Raw genomic sequence first — 25,191 nt, 5'->3', positions numbered from 1 at the left:
TTTAACAAAGTCCAACACTCATTCATGATAAAAACTCTCATCAAAATAGGAATAGAAGAAAAATTCCTCAACATGATAAAGGGCATTTATACAAAGCCAACAGCCAACATCATCCTAAATGGAGAGAGCCTGAAAGCAATTCCCTTGAGAATGGGAGCTGGACAAGGATGCCCTTTATCACCACTCTTATTCAACATTGTGCTGGAGGTCCTAGCCAGAGCAATTAGGCTAGACAAAGAAATAAAGGGCATCCAGGTTGGCAAGGAAGAAGTAAAATTATCTCTATTTGTAGACGACATGATCTTATACACAGAAAACCCTAAGGAATCCTCCAGAAAACTACTGAAACTAATAGAAGAGTTCGGCAGAGTCTCAGGTTGCAAGATAAACATAAAAAAATCAGTTGGATTCCTCTACATCAATAAAAAGAACATCAAAGAGGAAATCACCAAATCAATACCATTCACAGTAGCCCCAAGAAGATAAAATACTTAGGAATAAATCTTACCAAAGATGTAAAACACCTATGCAAAGAAAACTACAGGCTACTACTGCAAGAAACCAAAAGACACCTAAATAAGTGGACAAACATACCTTGCTCATGGATAGGAAGACTTAACATTGCAAAAATGTTTAGTCTACCAAAAGCCATCTATATGTACAATGCACTTCCGATCCAAATTCCAATGACATTTTTTAATGTGATGGAGAAACAAATCACCAGCTTCATATGGAAGGGAAAGAAGACCTGAATAATTAAAGCATTACTGAAAAAGAAGAACAAAGTGGGAGGCCTCACTCTACCTGACTTTAGAACCTATTATATAGCCACAGTAGTCAAAACAGCCTGGTACTGGGTACAACAGGCACATAGACCAATGGAACAGAATTGAGAATCCAGGTATAAATCCATATGAGCAGCTGATATTTGACAAAGGCCCAGTGTCAGTTAATTGGGGAAAAGACAGTCTTTTTAACAAACGGTGCTGGCATAACTGGATATCCATCTGCAAAAAATGAAACAGGACCCATACCTCACACCATACACAAAAGCTAACTCCAAATGGATCAAAGATCTAAACATAAAGTCTAAAACAATAAAGATCATGGAAGAAAAAATAAGGACAACGTTAGGAGCCCCAAAACAAGGGATAAACAGAATACAAAACATTACTAAAAATGCCAAAGAGAAACCTGGTAACTGGGAGCACCTAAAAATCAAACACCTATGCTCATCTAAAGACTTCACCAAAAGAGTAAAAAGACCACCTACAGACTGGGAAAAAATTTTCAGCTAGGACATCTCCGACCAGCACCTGATCTCTAAAATCTATATGATTCTGCTAAAACTCAACCACAAAAAGACAAACAACCCAATTAAAAAATGGGCAAGGGATATGAACATCCTAAGGAAGACATTCAGGCAGCTAACAGATACATGAGGAAATGCTCTTGATCATTAGCCATTAGAGAAATGCAAATCAAAACTACAATGAGATTCCATCTCACTCCAACAAGGCTGGCATTAATCCAAAAAACACAAAATAATAAATTTTGGAGAAGCTGTGGAGAGATTGGAACACTTATACACTGCTGGTGGGAATGTAAAATGGTACAACCACTTTGGAAATCGATTTGGCGCTTCCTTCAAAACCTAGATATAGAACTACCATACGACCCAGCAATCCCACTCCTCAGAATATATCCTAGAGAAATAAGAGCCTTTACATGAACAGATATATGCCCACCCATGTTTACTGCAGCACTGTTTACAATAGCAAAAACATGGAAGCAACCAAGGTGCCCATCAATGGGTGAATGGATAAATTATGGTATATTCACACAATGGAATACTAGGCATCGATAAAGAACAGTGAGGAATCTGTGAAACATTTCATAACATGGAGGAACTGGAAGGCATTATGCTGAGTGATATTAGTCAGTTGCAAAAGGACAAATATTGTATAAGACCACTATTATAAGATTTTGAGAAATAGTTTAAACTGAGAAGAACACATTCTTTTCTGGTTACAAGAGGTGGGGAGGGATGGGGTGGAGAGGGTATTTACTAGTTAGATAGTAGATAAGAACTACTTTAGGTGAAGGGAAGGACAACACTCAGTACAGGGGAGGTCAGCACAACTGGACTAAACCAAAAGCAAAGAAGTTTCCTGAATAAACTGAATGGTTCGAAGGTCAGTGAAGCAGGGGCAGGGGTTTGGGGACCATGGTTTCAGGGGACATCTAAGTCAATTGGCATAATAAAATCTATTAAGAAAACATTCTGCATCCCACTTTGAAGAGTGGCGTCTGGGGTCTTAAACGCTAGCAACGGGACATCTAAGATGCATCAGTGAGTCTCAACCCACCTGGATCAAAGGAGAATGAAGAACACCAAGGACACAAGGTCATTACAAGCCCAGGAGACAGAAAGGGCTACATGAATCAGAGACTACTTCATCCTGAGACCAGAAGAACTAGATGGTGCCCGGCCACAACCAATACTGCCCTGACAGGGAACATAACAGAGAACCTGTGAAGGAGCAGAAGAACAGTGGGATACAGACCCCAAATTCTCATAAAAAGACCAGGTTTAACGGTGTGACTGCGACTAGAAGGACCCCAGTGGTCATGGCCCCCAAACCTTCTGTTGGCCCAGGACAGGAACCATTCCCGAAGCCAACTCATCAGACATGATTTGGACTGGACAATGGGTTGGAGAGGGATGCTGATGAGGAGTGAGTTACTGGGATCAGGTGAACACTTGAGACTAAGTTGGCATCTCCTGCCTAGAGGGCAGATGGGAGGGTAGAGGAGGTTAGAAGCTGGCAAAATGGTCATGAAAAGAGAGAGTGGAAGGAGCGAGCGGGCTGTCTCATCAGGGGGAGAGTAACTGGGAGCGTGTAGTAAGGTGTATATAAGTTTTTATGTGAGAGAATGACTTGATTTGTAAACTTTCACTTAAAGCACAGTAAAAATTATCGAAAAAGGTTGAATTAAAACAGGAGCCGCAGAGTTCTGCTTCCTTGATGACAGCACTGGAGCTGCTTCTCCTTGTTTCTTGGTCAAGATATAACTTTAGATTTTTCTTTTCTTATTGCCCTTTTCCAAATTCGAGATCCCATGCCTTTAAGACAAGTGAAGGCAAAACTGGAGGAAAGGGATCAGGATACTTCAAAGAGGCCCTGCCAAAGCAGAACACATTCCATAAGGTTGTATCTGGCTCTGTCATGTTCACATTCTAATTCCCCTTCCATTTCTTCCTGGTTAACTTGCTGGTCCTGATCTTAAACACTAGCTTTGTTTTCACTCTACCAAATCGGTTTTTGTAATTCTCAAATATCTTTTCAAGTTTGCTGCTCAGGAACCAACCTTGCTTGGGAGCCAAGAGACCTCAAAGTCTAAGAGAAACGAATGATGACATTATTACTTTTTAAACTATCTTTGAATAACAGAATAAACTTCCAGATGATATTCTGTATTACTTTCTCATACTTACCTTGTTTAGTGATTTTAGGTATTACTCTATTTTCTTTATCTTACTGTCCGAATCTCCTTTTTAAAGGTTTCAAATACTAGGGTTATCTTTGCTTTCACAGAGTCACCTTATGGAAAGTTGCTTTTCCATTTACCTTTCAATTTTGACACATATCTGAATCTACCAGATTCCTTCTTTGCTGCAGAGAAGCTTACCATAATATGGTAAACTCCCCCTAGGTATCTGTTTTTTGTTATTTTTTTTTCCTTCAACCAACATTTTCTTGATTATCAGAATTAGAGTAGCAATTCTTTCATATTGCCCCCTTTTTCCAGGAGGTGTAACTGATGGCAAGAAAAGTAAAGAACTTGTCAGGCAATCAGCTTTAAGGTAAATAAGACATGTATTAGAAGACCACTCTGGAATTGTCCCTTTTATTATGTTATCTTGCTTAAATATTGTAGCTGGGATATATTATGCATTTCCTCCTATTCAGTTGTAGGAATTTCACACGATGATACATAACTTGTTTCTCCTTCTACGTTACCCACTGGTTCCCAGCATGTCTCCACCCTCTAGCTCATGGACGTTGAGCAGATGCATATTCCCTGATAAGCAGCACTATTCTGATACCTCTCCCACACGTCTATTCCTTTGGAATGCTGAATATCATTCTACTGCCATATCCTAAACTTATGTTTCATCCTAACGAATCTCAACATTGTTGTCATGCATTGAATTATGTCCCCCCAAAAATGTGTGCAATGAATTGAAATACAAGTATATATAATTTAAAGTATTTCTTTTTCTCTTCCCTATTTTTTTCAGGCAAATAAATACATATTAGAACAATGCCTGGAAGAAAGTAAGTGCTCACTTACTGTTCGATACCAAAATTTTAGCTGGAATGGAAGTCACTAAGAACTTAACCATCCTTTCATTTTTTTCATATTATACTCTGAAATAACTGATCTATAGGTATTTTCTTCCTCCCATTTCTCAGTTTAAAACTCTCCCTATCGGAGAAAGCTTTATTCTGAGCAAATATATTCTTCCCTAACTTTATAATTTTCATTTTGTTTTGTACTGAATCCACAATTCCATACCTGAAATTATGGCCTAGAAATCTACAATTAGCTGTTTGCCTCTTGGAGCTTCTTCCTATTTCTCTCTTCCAAGTCCACATGAGTAGTAAGAAGATAGGGATCACAGCTACCACGATGTCTTAAGGTAGTAACATAATACCTAGCTTCTACCTTTGCTAAATGTGTCAACTACCATACATCTCCAGTGGTAGCTTCTTTTCTTTCAAATTCACTATTGTATTTCATTTTTTTCACTCCAGTTTATGACTAGGGTCTTGCTTCTACTCAGCTGCCTGAACACGCTGTCCCATGCTGCTGCTTCTTATAAACTTTCAGATTTAATGAGTAAATATAGTTCAAGTGATGTAGTTCCCCTGCTTTCTCTTTCTCCTTTGTGATACATTCCTGTTTCACAGTTCTTTGATTTAGGACTCTGGTTTCCTTTGTGCATACTTTCCTTCATTCGTTCTATCTAGAATCCCTTTTTTCTAGAAAAAGAGAATTTAGAGCCCTCCATAGTCTTCTTAAATATGAAAACTGGTTTGAATCTGAAGGAATACCAAAGCAAGGTTTTTTTTTTTTTATAGTCTTCTTAAATATGAAAACTGGTTTGAATCTGAAGGAATACCAAAGCAAGTACTTGCCTGTATACGGCAAGAAGATAAAAATATCATACTCTCTGAAAGTCACTGATAAGTACTTAGTTTCCATTTCCCTTTTATAGGATGGCTATCCCAGGTAGAGTTATTATTTTTTGTGGCTCCCTTTGATGAGTAATGTGCTAACTGGTACAATCAAACTGCCTGTTTTCTCTGGGTCCTTGTCATCCTTAACTCCAAGATCTGCCACTTAGGCCATTTTTCTTTCATTATCTTAATATTTCCCTTCAGAAGCAAAAAATTGGTACTCTACCCATAGCTTATCATTGGTTAATACCAGGAAGCTATAATCTCTAGGCAGTATCCCTCTCTCTAGTCCAAGAGGCAGCTATGACTGGAATTTTGACTTGTTAAATAAACTCTACTTACAAAGCTGGAAGGAACCAAGGGAGAAAAAAAACTTCTGGCTACCTAAAAAAATCAAACATTTAGCATTCTGGGGATCCATACCTGTGTGTGTACTCTTTGGGTAGAATAAATGATAATTCACTTCCAACATTGTTCTCCAAAGTAGCCGTTGGTATATGGTAATGAATCAATTGGGAGATTTCTTCAACTTGACAGTGAGGTTCCTTTACCATGGTTATGTGGTATCCCACACCTATGAAAATCCATTTAGAAGAAAAAATTAAACAATTTTATATTTCTCAGACTCTTGTGAGACCGTACTTAACTTTCCATGGTTTGGGTGAACTAGAAGACATGGCATATCACAAATCATTTCATTATAATTCTAAGGAGCTTAACAAACACTCCATTTATAATTTCCTTAAGATGCTTAGGAAAAAAAAAAAAAAAAAAAAAAACCCACTGCTGTCGAGTTGATTCCAACTCATAAAGGTGCTTAGGGACTAATAATGATCTGGTTTATAAAATCAGATAAAGCAGAGATAGGATGAAAAGCCTCTGGTTTCTAGCTTCCTGTCCTACGGACACTGAAATCTGAGAGGACAAGATTAATATTCATTAAACAGATATTTTGGGGGCCCTATTATATGCCACAGAGCCCTGGTAGCACAGTGGTTAAGTATTTGGCTGCTAATCAAAAGGTCAGCAGTTTGAATCCACTAGCTGCTCCTTGGAAACCCTATGGAGCAGTTCTACTCTGTCCTATACAATCGCTATTAGTCAGAATCGACTCAACAGCAATGGGTTTTTGGTTTGGTTGATTGTATGCCAGTCAGTTAGATAAAAATCCCTTACTCAACAGCAATGGGTTTTTGGTTTGGTTGATTGTATGCCAGTCAGTTAGATAAAAATCCCTTACTCCAGAGATCTGAGAATTCTTCCAAGACACTCTGCACCTTCACTAAGTACACTGTATTAGTTTTCCAGAAACTAGAAATGGGGCTATATAGCTGAGAAAAAATACTCCAAGTTACTCCAGGACTTTAAGGAAAATACTGCGGTAGCATTCTGAGGGTTCAGGCCAGGGCAGAATAGCTGAGAAAAAAACCTCTGAGGCATATCGGTCCTTTACTGAGTACGCTGCAATTGCCCTCTGAAGGCTTGGGAGAGGGCAGCAGGAAAGAAAGAGATCACAGAAGGTGCAGAAAATAGAGAGCAGGGCTGGAGAGCAAAGAGGACTTATCAAATTAAAAACCTGGCAACTGGAGTATAAACCAAAAAAATTAAAACCAAAACCTTGCCATCAAGTCAATCCTGACTCATAGCAACCATATAGGACAGAGTAGAACTGCCCCATAGGGTTTACAAGGAGTGGCTGGTAGATTCAAACTGCTGACTTCTTGGTTAGCAACCTGAGCTCTGCAGTCTCATCCATACACAGATCTAAGCTCTGCTAAGGGTAAAATCCTAATCCTATTCCTAAAATACTTGAAGGCAATGGTGAGTAGAATCTAAATAAAGCTGTAACACATTTCAAAAGTGGTTCAAATATACATTACATTGACTTAGTCTCCCACAATAATGGCCTGACAGAGAACAGGACATGCTCTTTTCTGAGGGTACATAGTAACTTCTTTAGTGACTACTGTTTTTTTATAATGCTATTCATTTAAAAATGACAAAACATGCCAAGAAGCAAGAAAATGTAACCCTAAACATGAGAAGATCAATAGAAGCAGAAATAGAGATGGCCCAGATGTAGAAATTATCATACAAAGACTTTAAAATAGCCATGATAAATATTTTAAAGAATCTACTGGAAAAAGAGGAAAGCAAGATATGAACAAATGGGGAATTTCAGCAGACAACTGAACATAATAATAAAATAACCAAATGGAAATGCTGGGAAAAAAAAATACAATATCTGGGGCAGTTCTACTCTGTCCTATAGGGTTGCTATGAGTCAGAATCAACTTGAGGGCACTGGGTTTTATCACAAATGAAGAATTATTTTAATGGGATTAACAGAAGATCAGGCAGAGAAGAAGAAAGGATCAGTGAACTTGAAAATAAGTCATTAGAAATCATCCAAAATGAAACACAAAAATAGAATGTAAAAGAACAGGATATCCAAGATGCATGTGACAACATCAGAAGGGTTAACATATGTGTAAGAAGTTCCAGAATAAAAGGAAATAGATAATGGGGCAGAAGAAATATTTGAAGAGATAATGGTTGATAGGTTTTTTAAATGTATGGAAAATATTAACCCAGGTACCTAGGAAGCTCAGCAATACTAAACAGATTAAATGTGAAGAAAACTACACCCAAGTATGCCATAGTCAAATTCAAAACAATTAAAAAGAAAAATCTTAAAAAAGTATCCAGAGGAAAAAGGGCACGGGACATATAGGGGGATAATGATAAGAATGAAATGATTTCTCATCAGAAACACTGGAAGCCAGATGCCAGTAAAATGACATCTTTAATATCAACAAAAACAAAAGTTGTCCAACAAAAATTACATATCCACTGAAAATATCCGCAATAAGGAAGGTTAGTTTGGCTTATGGCCCTCATGGTATTACTAGGACCTCACTCGTATTTCCACCATAAACAACTAAAACATTGGGAAAAATATGAAACAACAATTTTCAGAGACTGGACAACAAGCAACCAAGGAAGTGCTAGTAAGGATATGGAGAAATTAGAAACTTTCATGCATTGCTTGTGGGAAGTGAGCAAAAATTTGTAGGTTCCTCAAAAAAAGTTAAACATACAATTATCACATGACCCAGAAATTCCACTCCTAGGTACATACTTAAAAGATTTGAAAGTGGATATTCAAACATATACTTGTACACACTGCAGCATAATTCACAACAGTCAAAGATGGAAACAATCCAAGTGTCCATCAAAAACTGAAAGGATAAACAAAATATGATATATACATACGATGGCATATTATTCGGTCATAAAGAAAAATAAAGTTCTGATACGTGCTACAACAAGAATGAACCTTGAAAACTTTACACTGAGTTAAATAAGTCAGTCACAAAAGAACAAATATTGTATGATTCCACTATATGAACTATCTAGAATAGACAAATACATAGAGAGCAAAATTTATTAGTGGTTTATAGGGACTGGGGGGAAGGAGAATGGAAACTTATTGCACAAGCAATATTGAGCTTCTGCTTAGAGTGATGAAAACCTTTAGGATAAATAGTGGTGATGGTAGTACAACATGGTGAATGTTATTAATGTCACTAAATTGTACACTTAAAATGACTAAAATGGCAAACTTGTTAAATGTATTTTGCCACAATAAATTTTAGGGGAAAATTTTAGTAAAATAAAAACTGAATAGGAAAGCAACTCATTCAGAGAATTATTCACCAATGCATATATCTGGCAAAAGACTCATATCCTGAATATAAAAAGAACTCCTAAAAATAAACAACAAAGACAACCAACTTTTAGTAATGGGCAAAAGCCTTGATCAGACACGTCACAAAAGAATTTACATGAGTATCTAATTCATACAGGAAAAGGTACTCAACATATTATTCTTCAGGGAAACACAAATTAAAAATTTAGAACAGCTAAAATGCAAAAGACAACTCAAAAACTTTGGTGTGGACATGGAGCAAATAGAATTGTCAAACATTGCTGTCAGCTTGTAAAATATTACAAACACTTCAGAGGATCTTTTGGCAATTAAACATATACTTAACCTTTGACCAACAACTTAATTTCTAGGTGTTTTTGCCCAAAAGGATTTTTTACCCAATGAAGATTTTTATAAGCACATTTATTCATGATATTTGAAAACCAGAAACAACCTAAACATTCATCAGGAGTTGAATGAACCAGTTCATGGGCTTAATGACACGTTCAGCACTTCTGTTCTACCTCCTAGTTTGTCGTGTACTGCCTGGGGTTTTAAAAGCCTCCAAGTGGCCATCCAAGGCACAACAATTGGTCTCTATTCACCTGAAGCAACAGAGGAAGAAGGTCAGTCAGGAATAGGAGCAGGAAATGGAATGTGTGACTAATTGCCTCCATGAACAACTGCCTCCTTTGCTATGAGACACAAACTGGATGGTGTCCAGTTACCATTACTGAACATTTTGATCAAAGATTCCATAAATAATTCTGATCAAAAGAGGGTAAAGGCAGAACAGAATTTCAAATTCTCACGGAATTTGATTATCTGGAGCCACAGACGCTAGATGAACCCCTGAAACTATTGCCCTGAGATAATCTTTAAACTTTAAATCAAAAATATCCCCTGAAGTTATCTTAAAACCAACCAATAAAAAAAAAAAAATAGTTTAGCTTAACTAGTAAAGAATGTCTGCCTTGAGAATTAAGCTCTTTCAAGAACAATCTACATGGGATCAAAGTGACAGCAGCAACTCAAAAGATTAGATGGGAACCTAGGGGGCAGTGAGTTCATGCTAATGAGGGAGGAAACACGCAGAGCAGAAGGGTGACAATGGTTGCACAGCTCAAAGAATGTAATCAATGTCACTGAATTGTACATGTAGAAACAGTAGAATTGGTGTATGTTTTGCTGTGTATATCCTCAACAACAAAAAATAAACTATTATTTTTTTTAATTTACAGCCAAGAAAACCTTATGGAGAAGTTCTACTCTCTGACACATGGGGTCACCATGAGTTGGAATCAACTATCAATGCGTTTGGTTGTTAACGTGGGGTAGCACTTTTGTGGAATGCATGAAGCAAGCAAAATGGTGCTTTTGGGGCTAGGCTGCTTTGAAAATTCCTTGGCTAGATAATAATTTTTTTTTTTCTTTAAAGCCTGTCATTGGGCTTATTAGTTTTCCACTCTGTGGTACATCAAGATTTTTGGCAGAACGTCACACTGAGTTTCAAGCTTTCATGATTTCTTTTTCTTCTCTAAATATATACATATATATATGTATATATATATATACACAAACACACACACATTTTTTGATGAACTCTTCTTACTTGCCTCTAGATTTTTTAAGGCTGCTTAAAAAAATTACATTTTGTAGCACACATTAGGCAATTATCTACTGTTTCAGTCTCAATCAGTTAGATACTAAATGAGTCATTACTTTTAAATTAAATTTTTCTTTTGGTCTGGACGGTCCAAGAAGGGTAGTTAATGTACAACATGACTGAAACAGAACAGAAGCAGAACTAATGCATATATCCTTTGGCTAGTAACCAATAATAACTTCCACATATTGAGTGTAGTTTCTCAGCTAACTTCCTCTCAGTCAAGCCACATGTATATCCCTTCTAAGCACTTGGCATTTAAGCCAGTCATCACACCATGCTCTGCAGTGATTTCAGCAGGAACCTCTGAAATCATATTCTTGTATAAATATACATTCCTCTCTCATTCCATCTCTTTATTTTATTTTTAAACAGGGAAATTCTTTTGAGAAAAAGTAATGGATGGTTACAACTCAAAGAGAAGATAAGGCTAATTAGAGTGTATCAGCTTAAACAACAGATACATTATTTACAGATAATAGTTTCAACATCAAAAAAAAAAAAAAAAGAGTAGATACCCAATAACCTACATAACTGAAAGGAAAGGAGTATACAAGGAAACAGAGCAAAGAATGGATCTATTGGGGCAAGTACTAAAGCTTTGGATCCATTGAGCTAACCTGCACATTACCAAGGTAAAGCATATTATGTTTTTTAAAAAATAAAGCTGATTTCATTTGGGGGACTCATCACCAACATGGTTTGCAGGCAGTCAGTCCCCTTACCCCAGCTGTGGGGCCTTCATACACCTAGGCTAGAGCTAGGTGTCTACCACATCACACTTGGATTTTCTTCATTAACGATTTAATAATGCCACACATTTTTAAAAGGTTAGATTGTCTATTTGAAACATCTGCTTACATTCCATATTACAACAAAATCACATTGGTATTGAAAAAAAAAAGGATGGATAAAGAGTATGGTATATTCATACAATGGAATACTACTCATCAGTAAAAATGTACGTAATACTGATAAATGCAACAGTATAGATGCATCTCAGAAACATTGTGCTGAGGGAAATACACAAGAAAAAAAATATATATGGTGGATAATCCATTTATATGACATTTGAGAACAGGCAAAACTTGAGTATGGTTAAAAAAAATATCAGAAAGTGGCTGCCTCTGGGGGTGCAAGGGTGGGGACTGATAGAAAGAGGTTCAAGGAAAATTTTTGGAGTCAAGGAAATACTTTGTACATTATTTTGTTTGGAGTCAAATGAGTGTATACAACTGTAAAACCTTATCGAACTGAGCATGCAAGATCTACTCACTATACTGTAATTTATATTCTAATTAAAAAAAATTCTTTTTTGTTAAGAGCATATATTCTAGAGAAGGGAGACTAATAATAAACAAGGTGAATGAGTAAATTATATATTGCATTAGACAGTGCTAGTGCTTAAAGAAAAAAGAGCACGAAAAGAAATATGAAATACTCGGGATGAGGTATTGAAATTTTACATAGAGGACCAAAGAAGGCTGATGCGTAGGTAACTTCGAATAACAACCTAAGAGGTGAAGAAGCTATTTAGGACAGATTGGAAGAAAAGATTTTCTCATACAGAAGCAATTTAATACTGGTTTGACAAACAAGAAACAAGGAGCTGGTTTCCTACATTCCCCCGTATTGTTATTGTTAGGTGCTATTGAGTCGATTCCGACTCATGGAGACCCCATGTGTGCAGAGTAGAGCTGCTCCATAGAGTTTTCAAGGCTGTGACCTTTCAGATGCAGATCTCCAGGTCTGTCTCTTTGGGAGGGTTCGACTGCCAATCTTTCAGCTAGTAGTTCAGTGCTTAACCATTTGCGTTACCCAGGGACTCCATATTACTGAATAATCCATCCGTCTGTCTGTCTGTGTATCTATCTAATTTCTTTGGAGGTGCAACTGCATTCAAACACATCACAATTTCAGTAGAAGTCAGATGGGAGGAATAAACATAACTTTAGGTAATACAATAAACATAACAGTGAGAAATAGCTTTGAATAGTTGTGCCCTAATTACTGGGACAGAGGAAGGCACTCAAGTTTTGTGTGGAGAGACAAAATGAAATAAAAATCATGTTAGAAGGATATTATTAAAGCATCAGTATCCTACAAATGATAAAAGAGAGAGAGACCATATATTTGTTTCAGGAAGACTGAAGAACCACAGCACTGCAGGGTCCCGCTGACCATGATGGCAATGCGGTCCCCCAGGACATCAGCTTCATCCATGTAGTGGGTGGTCAGTAAGATGGTACGATCCTGTTTATACTGCTGAAGGAGATCCCACGTGACCCTCCTTGAAACTGGGTCCATGCCAGATGTCGGCTCGTCAAGTATCACCACCTGAAGACCAGAAGAACAGTTCCATGATCATTGTTAATAAATGCTATCTATGCCACTTAAGTATTTTACCCATCATGGGGCTTGCTCTAGTTTTGCTTTTTTCAGTCACTTGTCCAAATAAGATAATAAGTTTAGACTACAATTGAATTAGGAATGCTGGAATAATGCCAACCCTGTGACCATATTATACTAACTGGACTAGAAATGTGAATCCTGTCTGATTGTCATTTGGTAGGTTCCTTTTACAGTGTTAGATCCACATCAAAGCTCTCAGGTTTCTGTCAGCTGATTTTTTTTTTTTCTTTTTTTACCTTCGAGCCCCCTATAAGTGCTATAATGATGGAGAGTTTGCGCTTCATTCCTCCACTCAGTGACTGTGAAAATGCATCACGCTTTTCTAGCAGGTTAAAAGCAGACAGCATATGGTCAACTTCCATAGGACGTTTCTTTCGAGGTATTCCCTTTATCTAGAAAGAGGAGCCAGAGTTTACATGGTACTTCTAACTTTCTCATTAGAAACATTTTACACTAGCCCTTGTCTTAAATCATTTACATAGTGTCTTTTCCCTTTGCCTCCCTTTCTGTCCAAAGGAGAATTCCTTAAAACTATTTTTTTTATTTTATAAGAAAAAGAATATTGATAATTAGTCATCTACCTGAAGAACATGAATAAAATTGGAAAAAGGAACATATCTTTGGCTCACCAAACAATAGAAGTAAAGGTGTTCTGATACAGTCAAGTAATTAAACAACAAGTCCTGCTGGGGACACAAGCCCAAGCTTTTCCGGATATGGACCATGTCCTTTGAGATGGCATATCCATTGATATAGGCCTCCCCATTGGTAGGAGGATAGAGACCTAGAATTAAGCAGAAGACAAACAGTTTAGCTTTCATGAGGGAACACAACATACTACTCATTAACACCTCGACTTCATAGTCTACTTATGAATTACTCATAAAAATTAGCAATATCTCACACAAAGAAAATTTTTGGAAAAAATCAGTAGTTATCTTTTGAGTGATAAAATTGGAAATAATTTGTTTTTGTATTTTTCTGTTTAATTATATGTTCTAATTTTTCATGAGTATGCATGAATAAAAATGACTTGAGTAATAAAAGCATGAAAGTTTGCTATATTAGAATATTACAGCATTCCTATCAGCCATTTGACAACACTTACAACCTATGTTATAAGCGAGGCCCTGTCCTAGACATTGGTAGACTCTTTTGAAAATCCAGACAATAAAAATGTTATCTTCAAGGAATTTAAATTCAAGTTGGGTGAGATAACCACATAGTAACAGAATAATTTTAAAGTACTTATATAACACTTACCCATAGTTGTGGCCATTGGTCAAGTTTAATAGGGAAATATCGCTTTAAACTGTATGACATAATTAATCCTAGTTTAAAAACGCCTCTCAAGAGGAGAAATATGTTCAAAGATTTCTTTTACAGTTAGAGGGACCATATGTCCTACTTTATCCCTGTTGTTCTGCAGTCCATCCAATTTCACATTGGTTTGAGAATTTTCATTTTTAACAAAATATTCTAATTTTAGTTGTTTTAAAACCATACTGTTTGTCCAATCACCCCTTTTGATTTCTAGCTTCCATCAGAGTCTTTTCATTTCTGATTTTGGTAATTTGATTCTTCTCTATTTTTCTCGGTCAGTCTAGCTAAAATTTTGTCAACTTTACTAATCTTTTCAAACAACCAACTTTCGGGTTCATTAATTTTATCTGTTGTTTTTATATTCTCTATTTCGTTAATTTCCATATTCATCATATTATTTCCCTTTCTGTTTGCTTGATTTGTTCTTCATTTCACAGTGTTTTAAGGTAGAAGTTTAGGTTGTTGATTTGAGAATGTTCATCTTTTTTAATGAAGGTATTTAGTATTTACAGCTATAAATTTCCCTCTAAGCACTGATGTAGCTGCATCTCATATGTTTTAGGATGTTGTATCTTCATTTTATTCATTTCCAATTATTTCTTAATTTCCCTTGTGATTTCTTCTTTGATTATTGTTTATTTAGGGTAGGTTGTTTAATTTCCAAAAATTTGTTAATTTACTGTCTTTCTGTTAATAATTTCTAATTATCACTCCACTATGATTGGAGACTGTTTAGCTATATCAATTCTTTTAAATTTGAGACTTATTTTATGGCTTACTGTATGGTTTATAATGAGGAACATTCCACGTGCAGTTGAGAGGAATATGTATTCTGTTGTTTGATGACGTGTTCTACATATGTCTGCTAGGACTAGTTTGTGTGTAGTTTTGTTAAAGTCTTCTGCTTACTTGTTGATCTTTTGTGAGTTGTTCTATTCATTATTGAAAGTGAGGTGTTAAAGTTTCCAATTATAATTGTTAAATTGTCTATTTCTCCCTTCGCTTCTGTCAGTTTTGGCTTCATGTATTTTGGGACTTTGTTGTTAGGTGCATATATGTTTACAATTGTTATAACACCCTGATGAATTAACATTTTAATCATTATAAAATATCTACCTTTATCTCTGGTAACATTTTCTGTTTTAAAGTATATTTTGTCTGATGTTAGTATGCCCACTCCAGCTTTCTTTTGGTTGCTGTTTGCATGATATATCTTTTCCCATTGAATCTAACGTATATCTCTTGTAGACAGCATACAGTTAGATATTATTTTTATCTAGTCTGAATATCTCTGCCTTTTGATTAGATTGATGAACCCATTCACAATTTAATATCATTACTGTTATGGTTGGGTTTATGTCTGACATTTTACTTTTTGTGTTCTATGTTTTATGTTTATTTTGTCCCTCTATTACTCTTTTTATTACTCCTTTACTGCTTTCTTTTGCATTAAGTGATATTTTCTAGTGTAACATTTAATTCAATTATTTTCCACTACATATATACATATATATGTGTATATATATTTAAAGCAAGTCCATAAGAGCCAAAGTATAGCCTTGAGTATATCCCACCCAAATTTAGAGTCCATCTCAAGAACAGATTTGACACATTGAATACTAATGACTGAACACCAGATGAGTTGTGGGACGACATCAAGGACATCATACATGAAGAAAGCAAGAGGTCATTAAAAAGACAGGAAAGAAAGAAAAGACCAAAATGGATGTCAAAAGAGACTCTGAAACTTGTTCTTGAAGTAAAAGAACTGAACAGAAGATTTCAAAGGACAGCTCTAGAAGACAAAGAATTATAATGAAATGTGCAAAGACCTGGAGTTAGAAAACCAAAAGGGAAGAACATGCTTGGCATTTCTCAAGCTGAAAGAACTGAAGAAAAAGTTCAAGCCTTGGGTTGCAATTTTGAAGGATTCAATGGGCAAAATATTGAACAATGCAGGAAGCATCAAAGGAAGATGGAGGAAATACATGGAGTCACTGTACCAAAAAGAACTGGTCAATGTTCAACCATTTCAGGAGGCAATAACATATGACCAGGAACTGATGGTACTGAAGGAAGAAGTCCAAGCTGCACTGAAGGCACTGGCAAAAAAAAAAGCAAGGCTCTAGGAATTGATGGAATACCAATGAGATGTTTCAAGAAATGGATGCAGCGCTGGCGGTGCACACTTATTTATGCCAAGAAATTTGGAAGACACCAACCTGGTCAAGCAACTGGAAGAGATCCATATTTGTGTCCATTCCAAAGAAAGGTGATCCCACAGAATGCAGAAACTATGAAACAATGCCATTATTATCACACGCAAGTAAAATTTTTGCTGAAGATAATTCAAAAATGGTCACAGCAGTATAAAAAAAAAAAAATAGCAACAGAAAACTGCCAGAAATTCAAACCAGATTCAGAAGAGGATGTGGTACCATGGGTATCATTGCTGATGTCAGATGGATCTTGGTTGAAAGCAGAGAATACCAGAAAGATGTTTACCTGTGTTTTATTGACTATGCAAAAGCATTTGACTGTGTGGATTATAATGACTTACAGATAACATTGTGAAAAATGGGAATTCCTGAATACTTAATTGTGCTCATGTGGAACCTGTACATAGATCAAGAGGCAGTCTTTTGAACAAAACAAGGGGATATTACATGGTTTAAAATCAGGAAAGGTGTGTGTGAGGGCTGTATCCTTCTCCCATACTTATTCAGTCTATATGCTGAGCAAATAATCTGAGAAGCTGGACTATATGAAGAAGAGTGTGGCATCAGCGTTGGTGGAAGACTCATTAACAACTTGCTATATGCAGATGACACAACCTTGCTTGCTGAAAGTGAATAGGACTTGAAGCACTTACTGATGAGGATCAAAGACTACAGCTTTCAGTATGGATTACACCTCAACATAAAGAAAACAAAATCCTCACAACTGGACCAATAAGCAACATCATGATAAACAGAGAAAAGTCTGAAGTTGTCAAGGATCTCATTTTACTGTGTCCATGGAAGCAGCAGTCAAGAAATAAAACGACGTATTACATTGGGCAAATCTGCTGCAAAAGACCTTTTTAAAGTGTTGAAAAGATGTCACTTTGAGGACTAAGGTGCGCCTAACCAAGCCATGATATTTTCAGTCACCTCACGCATTTAAAAGCTAAACAATGAATAAGGAAGACCTAAGAAGAATTGATACATTTGAATCATGATGTTGGTGAAGAATTCTTAATATACCATGGGCTACGAAAAGAACAAACAAATCTGTCTTGGAAGAAGTACAGTCAAAATGTTCCTTAGAAGCAAGGATGCTGAGACTTCATCCCATGTACTTTAGCCATGTTATCAGACGGGACTAGTCCCTGGAGAAGGACATCACGCTTCGTAAGGTAGAGGGTCAGTGAAAAAGAGGAATACCATGGACAAGATGGACTGACACAGTGGCTGCAACAATGAGCTCAAGTATAACAACCATTGTGAGGATGGTGTGGGACCAGGCAGGGAATCAGAACCGACTTGACAGCACCTAACAATAACAATATATTTTTTTTAATTATTTTCTCAGTGGTTATTACAGGGCTTATCATATACAACTTATCAGAGTATACTTCAGATTTATACTAACTTAATTCCAGAGCACTACAGAATCATTACTCTTACATAGCTCTAATGCCTCTCCTTTCTTTTTACGCTGGTATTTTTATACGTATTATATCTATATATGTTACCAACCCAACAATAAAATGTTATAATTATCATTTATATGATTTTATATCTATTAAAGAAGCTGATAAAGTAGAGTAAGTACATATTTATAGTTTGGTAAATTTGCATTTCTGATTCTCTTCATTTGTTCCTGTGGGTTCATGTCACCATTTAGTGTCATTTGCGTACTCCAATCCAATTTTGCTCCTACTCATCTCATTTATAATATTATTTTCAAATATATTACTTTTCTATGTATTGTATGCTCAACAATAAAAGTATGCACACACGTTTTATACAATTGCTTTTAAATCAGTTAAGAAAAAACAAGTACGCATTTATACTTTTATAATTATATAACTGCCTTCACTGGTGCCATCTTCCCCTCCTGCCCCCTGCTGTGGATCTCAATTTCCACCTGGGTTCACATGCTTTCAGCGTGAAGAAATGCCTTTTGTATCTCTCCTAAGGCAAGTCTGCTAGCAAGGAATTTTATCAGTCTTTGTTTATGTGGAAATGCCTTTACCACCTTCACTTTTGAAAGATAGTTTTACTGGATGTAAGATTCTTGGCTGACAGTTTTTTTGTTTTTGTTTTTGTTTTTGTTTTCCTTTCAGTACTTTGAACATGCCATTCATTGCCTCTGGCCTTCTTGTTTCTGGTAAGTCAGCTGTTGATCTTAGTGGGATTCCGTTTTATGTGATGAGTCACTTTTCTCTTGATAGCCTCAAGATTTGCCTTTTGTCTTTCACAATTTTTACTATGATATATCTGGGGAGTAGATCACTTTACATTTATTCTATTTTGGAGATTCTTGAGCTTCTTCGATGGGTAGATTAATGTTTTTCAGAAAATTTAGTAAGTTTTCAACGATCATTTCTTAGAATTTTTTTTCTGCTCCTTTTTCTTTTTCTTCTCCTTCTGGCACTAGCATTACACACATCACGTAAAGACACCCCACATTTCTCTAAGGCTCTGTTCATTTTTCTTCAGTCTCTTTTCTGTCTGTTCTTTGAATCGAATAACCTCAATCTATCTTCAAACTCACTGATTCTTCTGCCAATTCATACCTACTGCTAATCCAATGATTTTTTCATTTTTTGTTATTGTACTTTTCAACTCCAAAATTCCCAGTTGGTTCTTTTTTGTAATTTCTATCTCATACCTTCCTTTGTTTCTTTAATCATGGTTTCCTTTAGTTCTCTCAGCATATTATAATGAATACTTTGATGTCTTTGTTGTCAGACGTCTGATCCCTTTCACAGGAAGTTTCTGTTGGCTGCTGTTTCTCCTGTGTATGGGTCATGTTTTCCTGTTTCTTTTCATTTCTCCTAATTTTTGTTATAAACTAGATGTTTTACAATGCATTTTAGCAACTCTGTAGCAACTCTGGATACTTACTTATTCCTCTTTCTCCTCTCTAGGGGTTATTTTTATTGTCATTGGCTTGTTTATGTGTTTTGTGACTTGGCTAGGCTATTTTAGTGAATTCTATTTCTCCTGCAATGTGAAGCCTTTGTTGCCAATATTCAGAAGGCACAGCCTCTCACATTGTGAAATGGCAGTGATTTTGTCAAGGCTGTCTTTGACTGTTTCTTTCCCTGATCTATCTCTTAATCCCCATGCAGCATTTAGTATTACACAAAATTAGACAGACTGTACTTATTACTGACTGATCGCTGTATTGTTTTTTTTTACAATGCCCTGGGGCACAAACTGCCCCACAGTCTGATCCAATTAAATTCAGCAGGGGCTGTTTTTAAGGCCAGTCTTTGAGGTTTGTTTGCTCTTCTTAACCTTCTCTTTCCCTAGTTCTGTCTGGTGAACTAGTTGACCTATGATTTAGCTTATTGTTCTTAACTAAGAGGAGCTATTTCTTTCAAGTTTGATCTTAAGCTTGAACTTCACCACGCTGTGTTTCAAATAAAGTCAGTTCCTTTGGGGAGAGCTTTGGAACTATTTTTTCTTACGGGCTGCCTCTCTCCTTGAGCAAATTTTTCAATGACTACACTGGGCACTTGGTGGGGCAGTAGCCTCTGGCCTTTGTGGCTTTCCTTTCCTGGTGTGGTCTCTGCCCTATGAGCAATCTGGGGCAAGGACAATCAGAGATCCAGCATTGTCACCCTGCTGCACAGGGCAGAACCTCTGTATTATGGATAGGTGCTGGATGGACAAAGGGAGCCACCAATCTGTTAGCTATACTCACCAGGAATTTAGTCTCTTCACCTTGGAGTTGGGAGGGACAAGAAATGCTAGCAGCCTTCCTCTCCCAGTGAAGTAAGGTCATGCTTGATTGGGAGCTGAGGGAAGAGGGAGTCCTGTCTTCTTGGTCATACCCATCTTGAGTGGAGCTTCCATCAACTGAGTTGGGAAGAAGCAGAGTAAGACATGGCTCAAATGTCATAGACTCTTGCTGTCTTATTGAGTTTCAGTAGATTTACTTGAATAAATTTTTCTTCATTTGCTATATGTTCTTAGTACAATTTCCAGAGATATAAAATGGTTGCATGTGTGTTTTGGGCTTTTTTTTTTTTTGTAGTTTTTGTCAGCTTTGCTTGTTTCACTGGCGTGTGGGTCTGCATATCTCTTCCCAATGCCATTCCAAAAGTGGAACTCTGTTACCATTTTTGCTTAAACATTTAGTAATCTTCTAAAGAAATTTTAATAAACAAGAATTAAGGTTTTTATATTTACCCGCATTTTACCATTTCTGGTACTCTTCGTTCTTCCTACTGATCTGAGTTGCAGTCTGGAATCATTTCCCTTCTGTCTGAAAAACTAATTTCTTCCTGGGGGTGGCCTGAGATGTGCTCTATCTTTGAATGTTCCATGGGTGGTCAAAAAGAATTTGTATTCTGCTGTTGTTTGGAGGAGTTTTCTATAAATGTCAATTAGATACTGTTGACTGATAGCACTGTTAAGTTCGATATGCTTACTTATTTTCTGACTAGTAGTTCTACAAATTGCTGAAAGAGTGGTGCTGAATTCTCCAACTATAACTGTGGATTTGCATATTTCTTATTAATATATATTCATTTTTGCTTTGGGTATTTTGATGCTGTGTTGTTTAATGAATGCATATTTAGAACTGCTATGTCTTCTTTTTGGACTGACCTTTTTACCATTATATAATGTCCTCTTTTTCTCCCCCAAAAATAAATGACAGTTTTAGACTTTTATATTATAGAAACTACTTGCAACTTAAAAAGAAAGTGGATTACTGAACAACTTTATGTATCACTGCAATAACTAAACTGTCAACATCAGCAGGGTATACAAAGGTGTCATAACTTCATCTATGTGTGAGGATACCCATGGTTCACCCTCTAAACAGAGCTGAACACATACCTGAGAGAATGGATAGAGTAGTAGACTTTCCTGCCCCATTTTGTCCTAAAAGAACAGTTATCTGCCCCTCAAATAAATTCAAAGACAAGTTTTTTACAGCTATTTTGATATTGTTCTGCACTTGGAATGCCTGTTGGGGGGAAAACACAAATACTATATATCTATCACTAACACTTAAGGAGAACAAGTACTTTTATCAATTACCCATAGAAGAAACAATACCACATCATCAGTCCCATGAAGAAAAAAATCAAAGAGTAAGGAGGATGAAAGTGTGAAAAAGAAACAATATTTGAATGCATATTATGAGTTTTAGAATTTCACAGTATGTCTACGAAGGTCCCCTGAGAAATCTCATCCACTCCTGCTTTGTTTCAATTACCATACTGAAGCTGATACTGCCACAATCTTCTTTAATAGGTGTCTTTCCCCTAATTTATAGAACTGTCAATTGAAAACCTACACATGGATACTTCATAGGCATTTCAAATTTCTTTTGGCTAAGCTAGCAGTGCTTCTGCTTAAGATATAAAAAGCTGGAAGGAATATCTGTCCTACTCTAACAAGAAGAAACTGAATAATTGACAATTTTAACTTTTCTCAAACCCATCAGCAAGGTGAGATTTCAGGGCCATCAACTAGCCTGAACTTTAAAAAAAGACAGGTACCTTCAAGGAGAGATGGTACATGAACATCCACTTACGCGGAGCACACACTAGGTATTATATATGCTAGTGTGAAAATTTCGGTTAGGTTTTTAATGAAAACTAGGTGAAAACAGTTTAAGAAACACAATACTTAAGTAGAAGAGCTGGGATTCAAACACATGTCATTCATATTTAATGTATGCAGTCCCTGGGTGGCACAGTTAAGCAGTTGTCTACTAGTCAAAAGGTTGGCAGTTCAAACCCATCAAGGGGCATCTCAGAAGACAGATCTGGTGATCTGCTTTGGTAAGGTCATAACCTTGAAAACCCTATGCAGCAGTTCCACTCTGCACATATGGAGTAGCCATGAGTAGGAATCAACGTGATGGCAACCAAAACAATAACAACAACAACACAACCCATTAGATGTTGAATCTATATAACAGAAAATAAAATCCTTTTTTTTTTTTAAGCCTCAAATGGCTTCTATATACATTTTCTCCCTAAGTGTCCTCATCTTATCTCCACCTTAGACCTGAGTACCAGACTGATGTTAACTACTTATTTGAAATCTCTACTTGGACGAATGTCTAAACTTCCTATGTCCAAAATAGAGCTATTAATTTCCCAAGCCTTCAATTAAAAACCAACCAGTTGGGACTTCCAGGATCTTATCCAGCATGTCAGGAGGATGGAAGTAATCCCTCCCATTCTTACAATAAGAAAAAAGCTGAATATCTGAAAATCAACAACTCTTCTTAGATCCATCAGAGAACTGAGATCACAGAGCAAACTGCTGCCCTGAAAGCTGGAGAGATTGACAAACAAATGCAGAGAATCACTGATTACTGGGAGCAGAGATCGCCACTGTTGCCATTGCTGGACCCAGTTGTGGGTGGGAATACTTAAAAGGTAATTGACTAATTGTTTAAGGTTGAGTATGAACTAGCTTGAGAGATAAAAATTCCTGGGGGCACAGTTTTGGGGGTCCCCATACTTTCATGAGTTTCACATCCAGGAGCTCCAAGTTTTCACTGTGAAGCTTGAGAAAAATTCTCTCCTGCTTCTATCAGGGGAGGAGAAAGATAAGCATTTTGAAATAATGCTCTGTTCTCCTTGACAACAGTTTGCTCTCAAGGAAATTGCTCTACTTGAGCCTATACAAGGTGAGTTTTATTAAAGCCTAACCAGCTTGGAGGAGGTGAATCACTCAGCCCCATTCCCATCTAACCTTCAAAGTAGGAGAATGGAAATACCCAATTACAGCCTCACCTAACACTGGATGTGGGGGAAAGGAAATACTCAACTCCAGACCCCTCGAGCCTTCCTGTTTCACATAAGGGGTGGAGAAAAAAAGCTGAGAAGCACTTGTGGAATCGAAACCCAGGGGCACAGGCTCTGTAAAAGACTGAGGCCCAGACTATAGAATGCTTACACACACATAAAAACCCATACACATCTATTATCACTACATCAACATCAACAGAACTTTACAACTGAAAGAATCGCAGGTCCTTTTACCCAATGCATTATGTTTGGCTTTCAACAAAATGTTACAAGGAATGCTAAAAAGCAAAAAAAAAAAAAAAGAAAAAAGAAAAAGCCTAAAGAGACAGGGAAATACCAGAAGCAGATTCAGAGATGCAGAAATATTAGAATTATCAGACCATACATTTAAAATAACTATGATTTTAACAGAAGCCCTGGTGGTGCAGTGGTTAAGAGCTTGACTGCTAACCAAAAAGACCACAGTTAAATCCACCAACCACTACTTGGAAATCTTATGAGGCACTTCTACACTGTCCTATAGGGTTGCTCTGAGTTGGAATCAACTCAAAGGCAACAGATTTGGTAAGGACACCAAAGAGAAGAGTGGAAAACACCCAAGAACATATGAGTAACCTTAGTGAAGAGTTTGAAACACTATGAAATACTCAAAAGGGAATGTGAGAAATCAAAAACACTGCAACACAAATGAAGACTGACTGGATATGGCAGAGGAAAGAATCAGCAGACTTAAACATATGTCAGTAGCAACTTTCAAAACTGAAAAGCAAACATATGGAAAAAACAGAATAGAATATCCAGAAACTGAAACAATTACCAAAAAGTGTAATATGCATAATGGGAATACCAGAAAGAGAAGAAAGAAGGGAACAGAAGAAATATTTGAAGTAATAGTGGCTGAGAATTTTCCAAAATTGTTGACAGACATAAAACCACAGATTCAGGGAGCCCACAGAACACCAAAAGGATTAAAAAAAAAAAAAAAACCTACATCCAGGCATAGCATATTCAAATTGCAGAAAATCTTGAAAAAAGCCAGATAAGAAAAACATCTTACCTATGAAGGAACAAGTATAAAAATTACGCCAGATTTCATGTCAGCATGAATGGAGTGAAATATTTAAAGTGCTGAGGGAAAAAATATCCCACTAATCTAGCATTCTGTACTCAGCTAAATTATCCTTCCAAAGTGAAGGAGAAATAAAGACTTTTTCAGATAAACAAAAGTTGAGAGAATTTGTCACCACTAGACTTGCCTTGCAAGAAATGTTAAAAGAAGTTCTTCAGAATGATAAAGGTTAGAAAGTTGGATGTACACAAAGAGTGGAAGACCAAACCAACCAAACCTGTTGCCACTGAGTTGATTCCAACTCATAACAACCCTACAGGACAGAGTAGAACTGCCCCTTAGGGTTTCCAAGGCTATAACCTGTATGGAAGCAACTGCCACGTCTTTCTCCCACAGAGCATCTGGTGGGTTCAAACCACTGACTTTCTGGTCAGCGGCTGAAAGCTTTAACCACTGCACTACCAGGGCTCCAAAGAAAGAGTGAAATAAAATGAAGGTAAAATAAAATCTTTTTTTTTATTCTTAATGATCTAACAGATAACAATTTGTTTAAAATAACAACAGCAATAATGTGTTGATGATTATAACTTATGGTTAAGTGAAATGAAGGACAGAGATGTTATAAGGGACATGAGGAAGGAATGGGGAATACTCTGTAATAAATTAGTATCTGTGCTGTGAAGTGATACAGTGTTATATAAAAGTGGTTTATATTAATTGTAAATGTATATTGCAAACTCTAGGGTAACCAATAAAAACACTTTA

At 36.6% G+C, this 25,191-nt stretch overlaps 1 protein-coding gene across 1 annotated transcript in view; it reads right to left on the bottom strand.

Moving 5' to 3' along the window:
• The window catches only part of LOC104846752 (phospholipid-transporting ATPase ABCA3-like), a 160,954-nt gene that overhangs the window by 69,790 nt on the left and 65,973 nt on the right, over positions 1-25,191 (bottom strand). Inside the window, exons 11-15 of the mRNA XM_010598550.3 lie at positions 21,424-21,553; positions 13,669-13,823; positions 13,276-13,431; positions 12,754-12,964; positions 5,673-5,823 (exon numbers count right to left, since the gene is read on the bottom strand). Coding sequence (XP_010596852.1) covers positions 5,673-5,823; positions 12,754-12,964; positions 13,276-13,431; positions 13,669-13,823; positions 21,424-21,553 — 803 coding nt within the window. The remainder of the gene's footprint in view (positions 1-5,672; positions 5,824-12,753; positions 12,965-13,275; positions 13,432-13,668; positions 13,824-21,423; positions 21,554-25,191) is intronic.

This window comes from Loxodonta africana, chromosome 12 (genome assembly GCF_030014295.1).
Source record: "Loxodonta africana isolate mLoxAfr1 chromosome 12, mLoxAfr1.hap2, whole genome shotgun sequence".
Classification (NCBI taxonomy): domain Eukaryota; kingdom Metazoa; phylum Chordata; class Mammalia; order Proboscidea; family Elephantidae; genus Loxodonta; species Loxodonta africana.
Note: the sequence above shows the minus strand (reverse complement) of the source record. Positions and strands in the feature narration are given on the sequence as shown.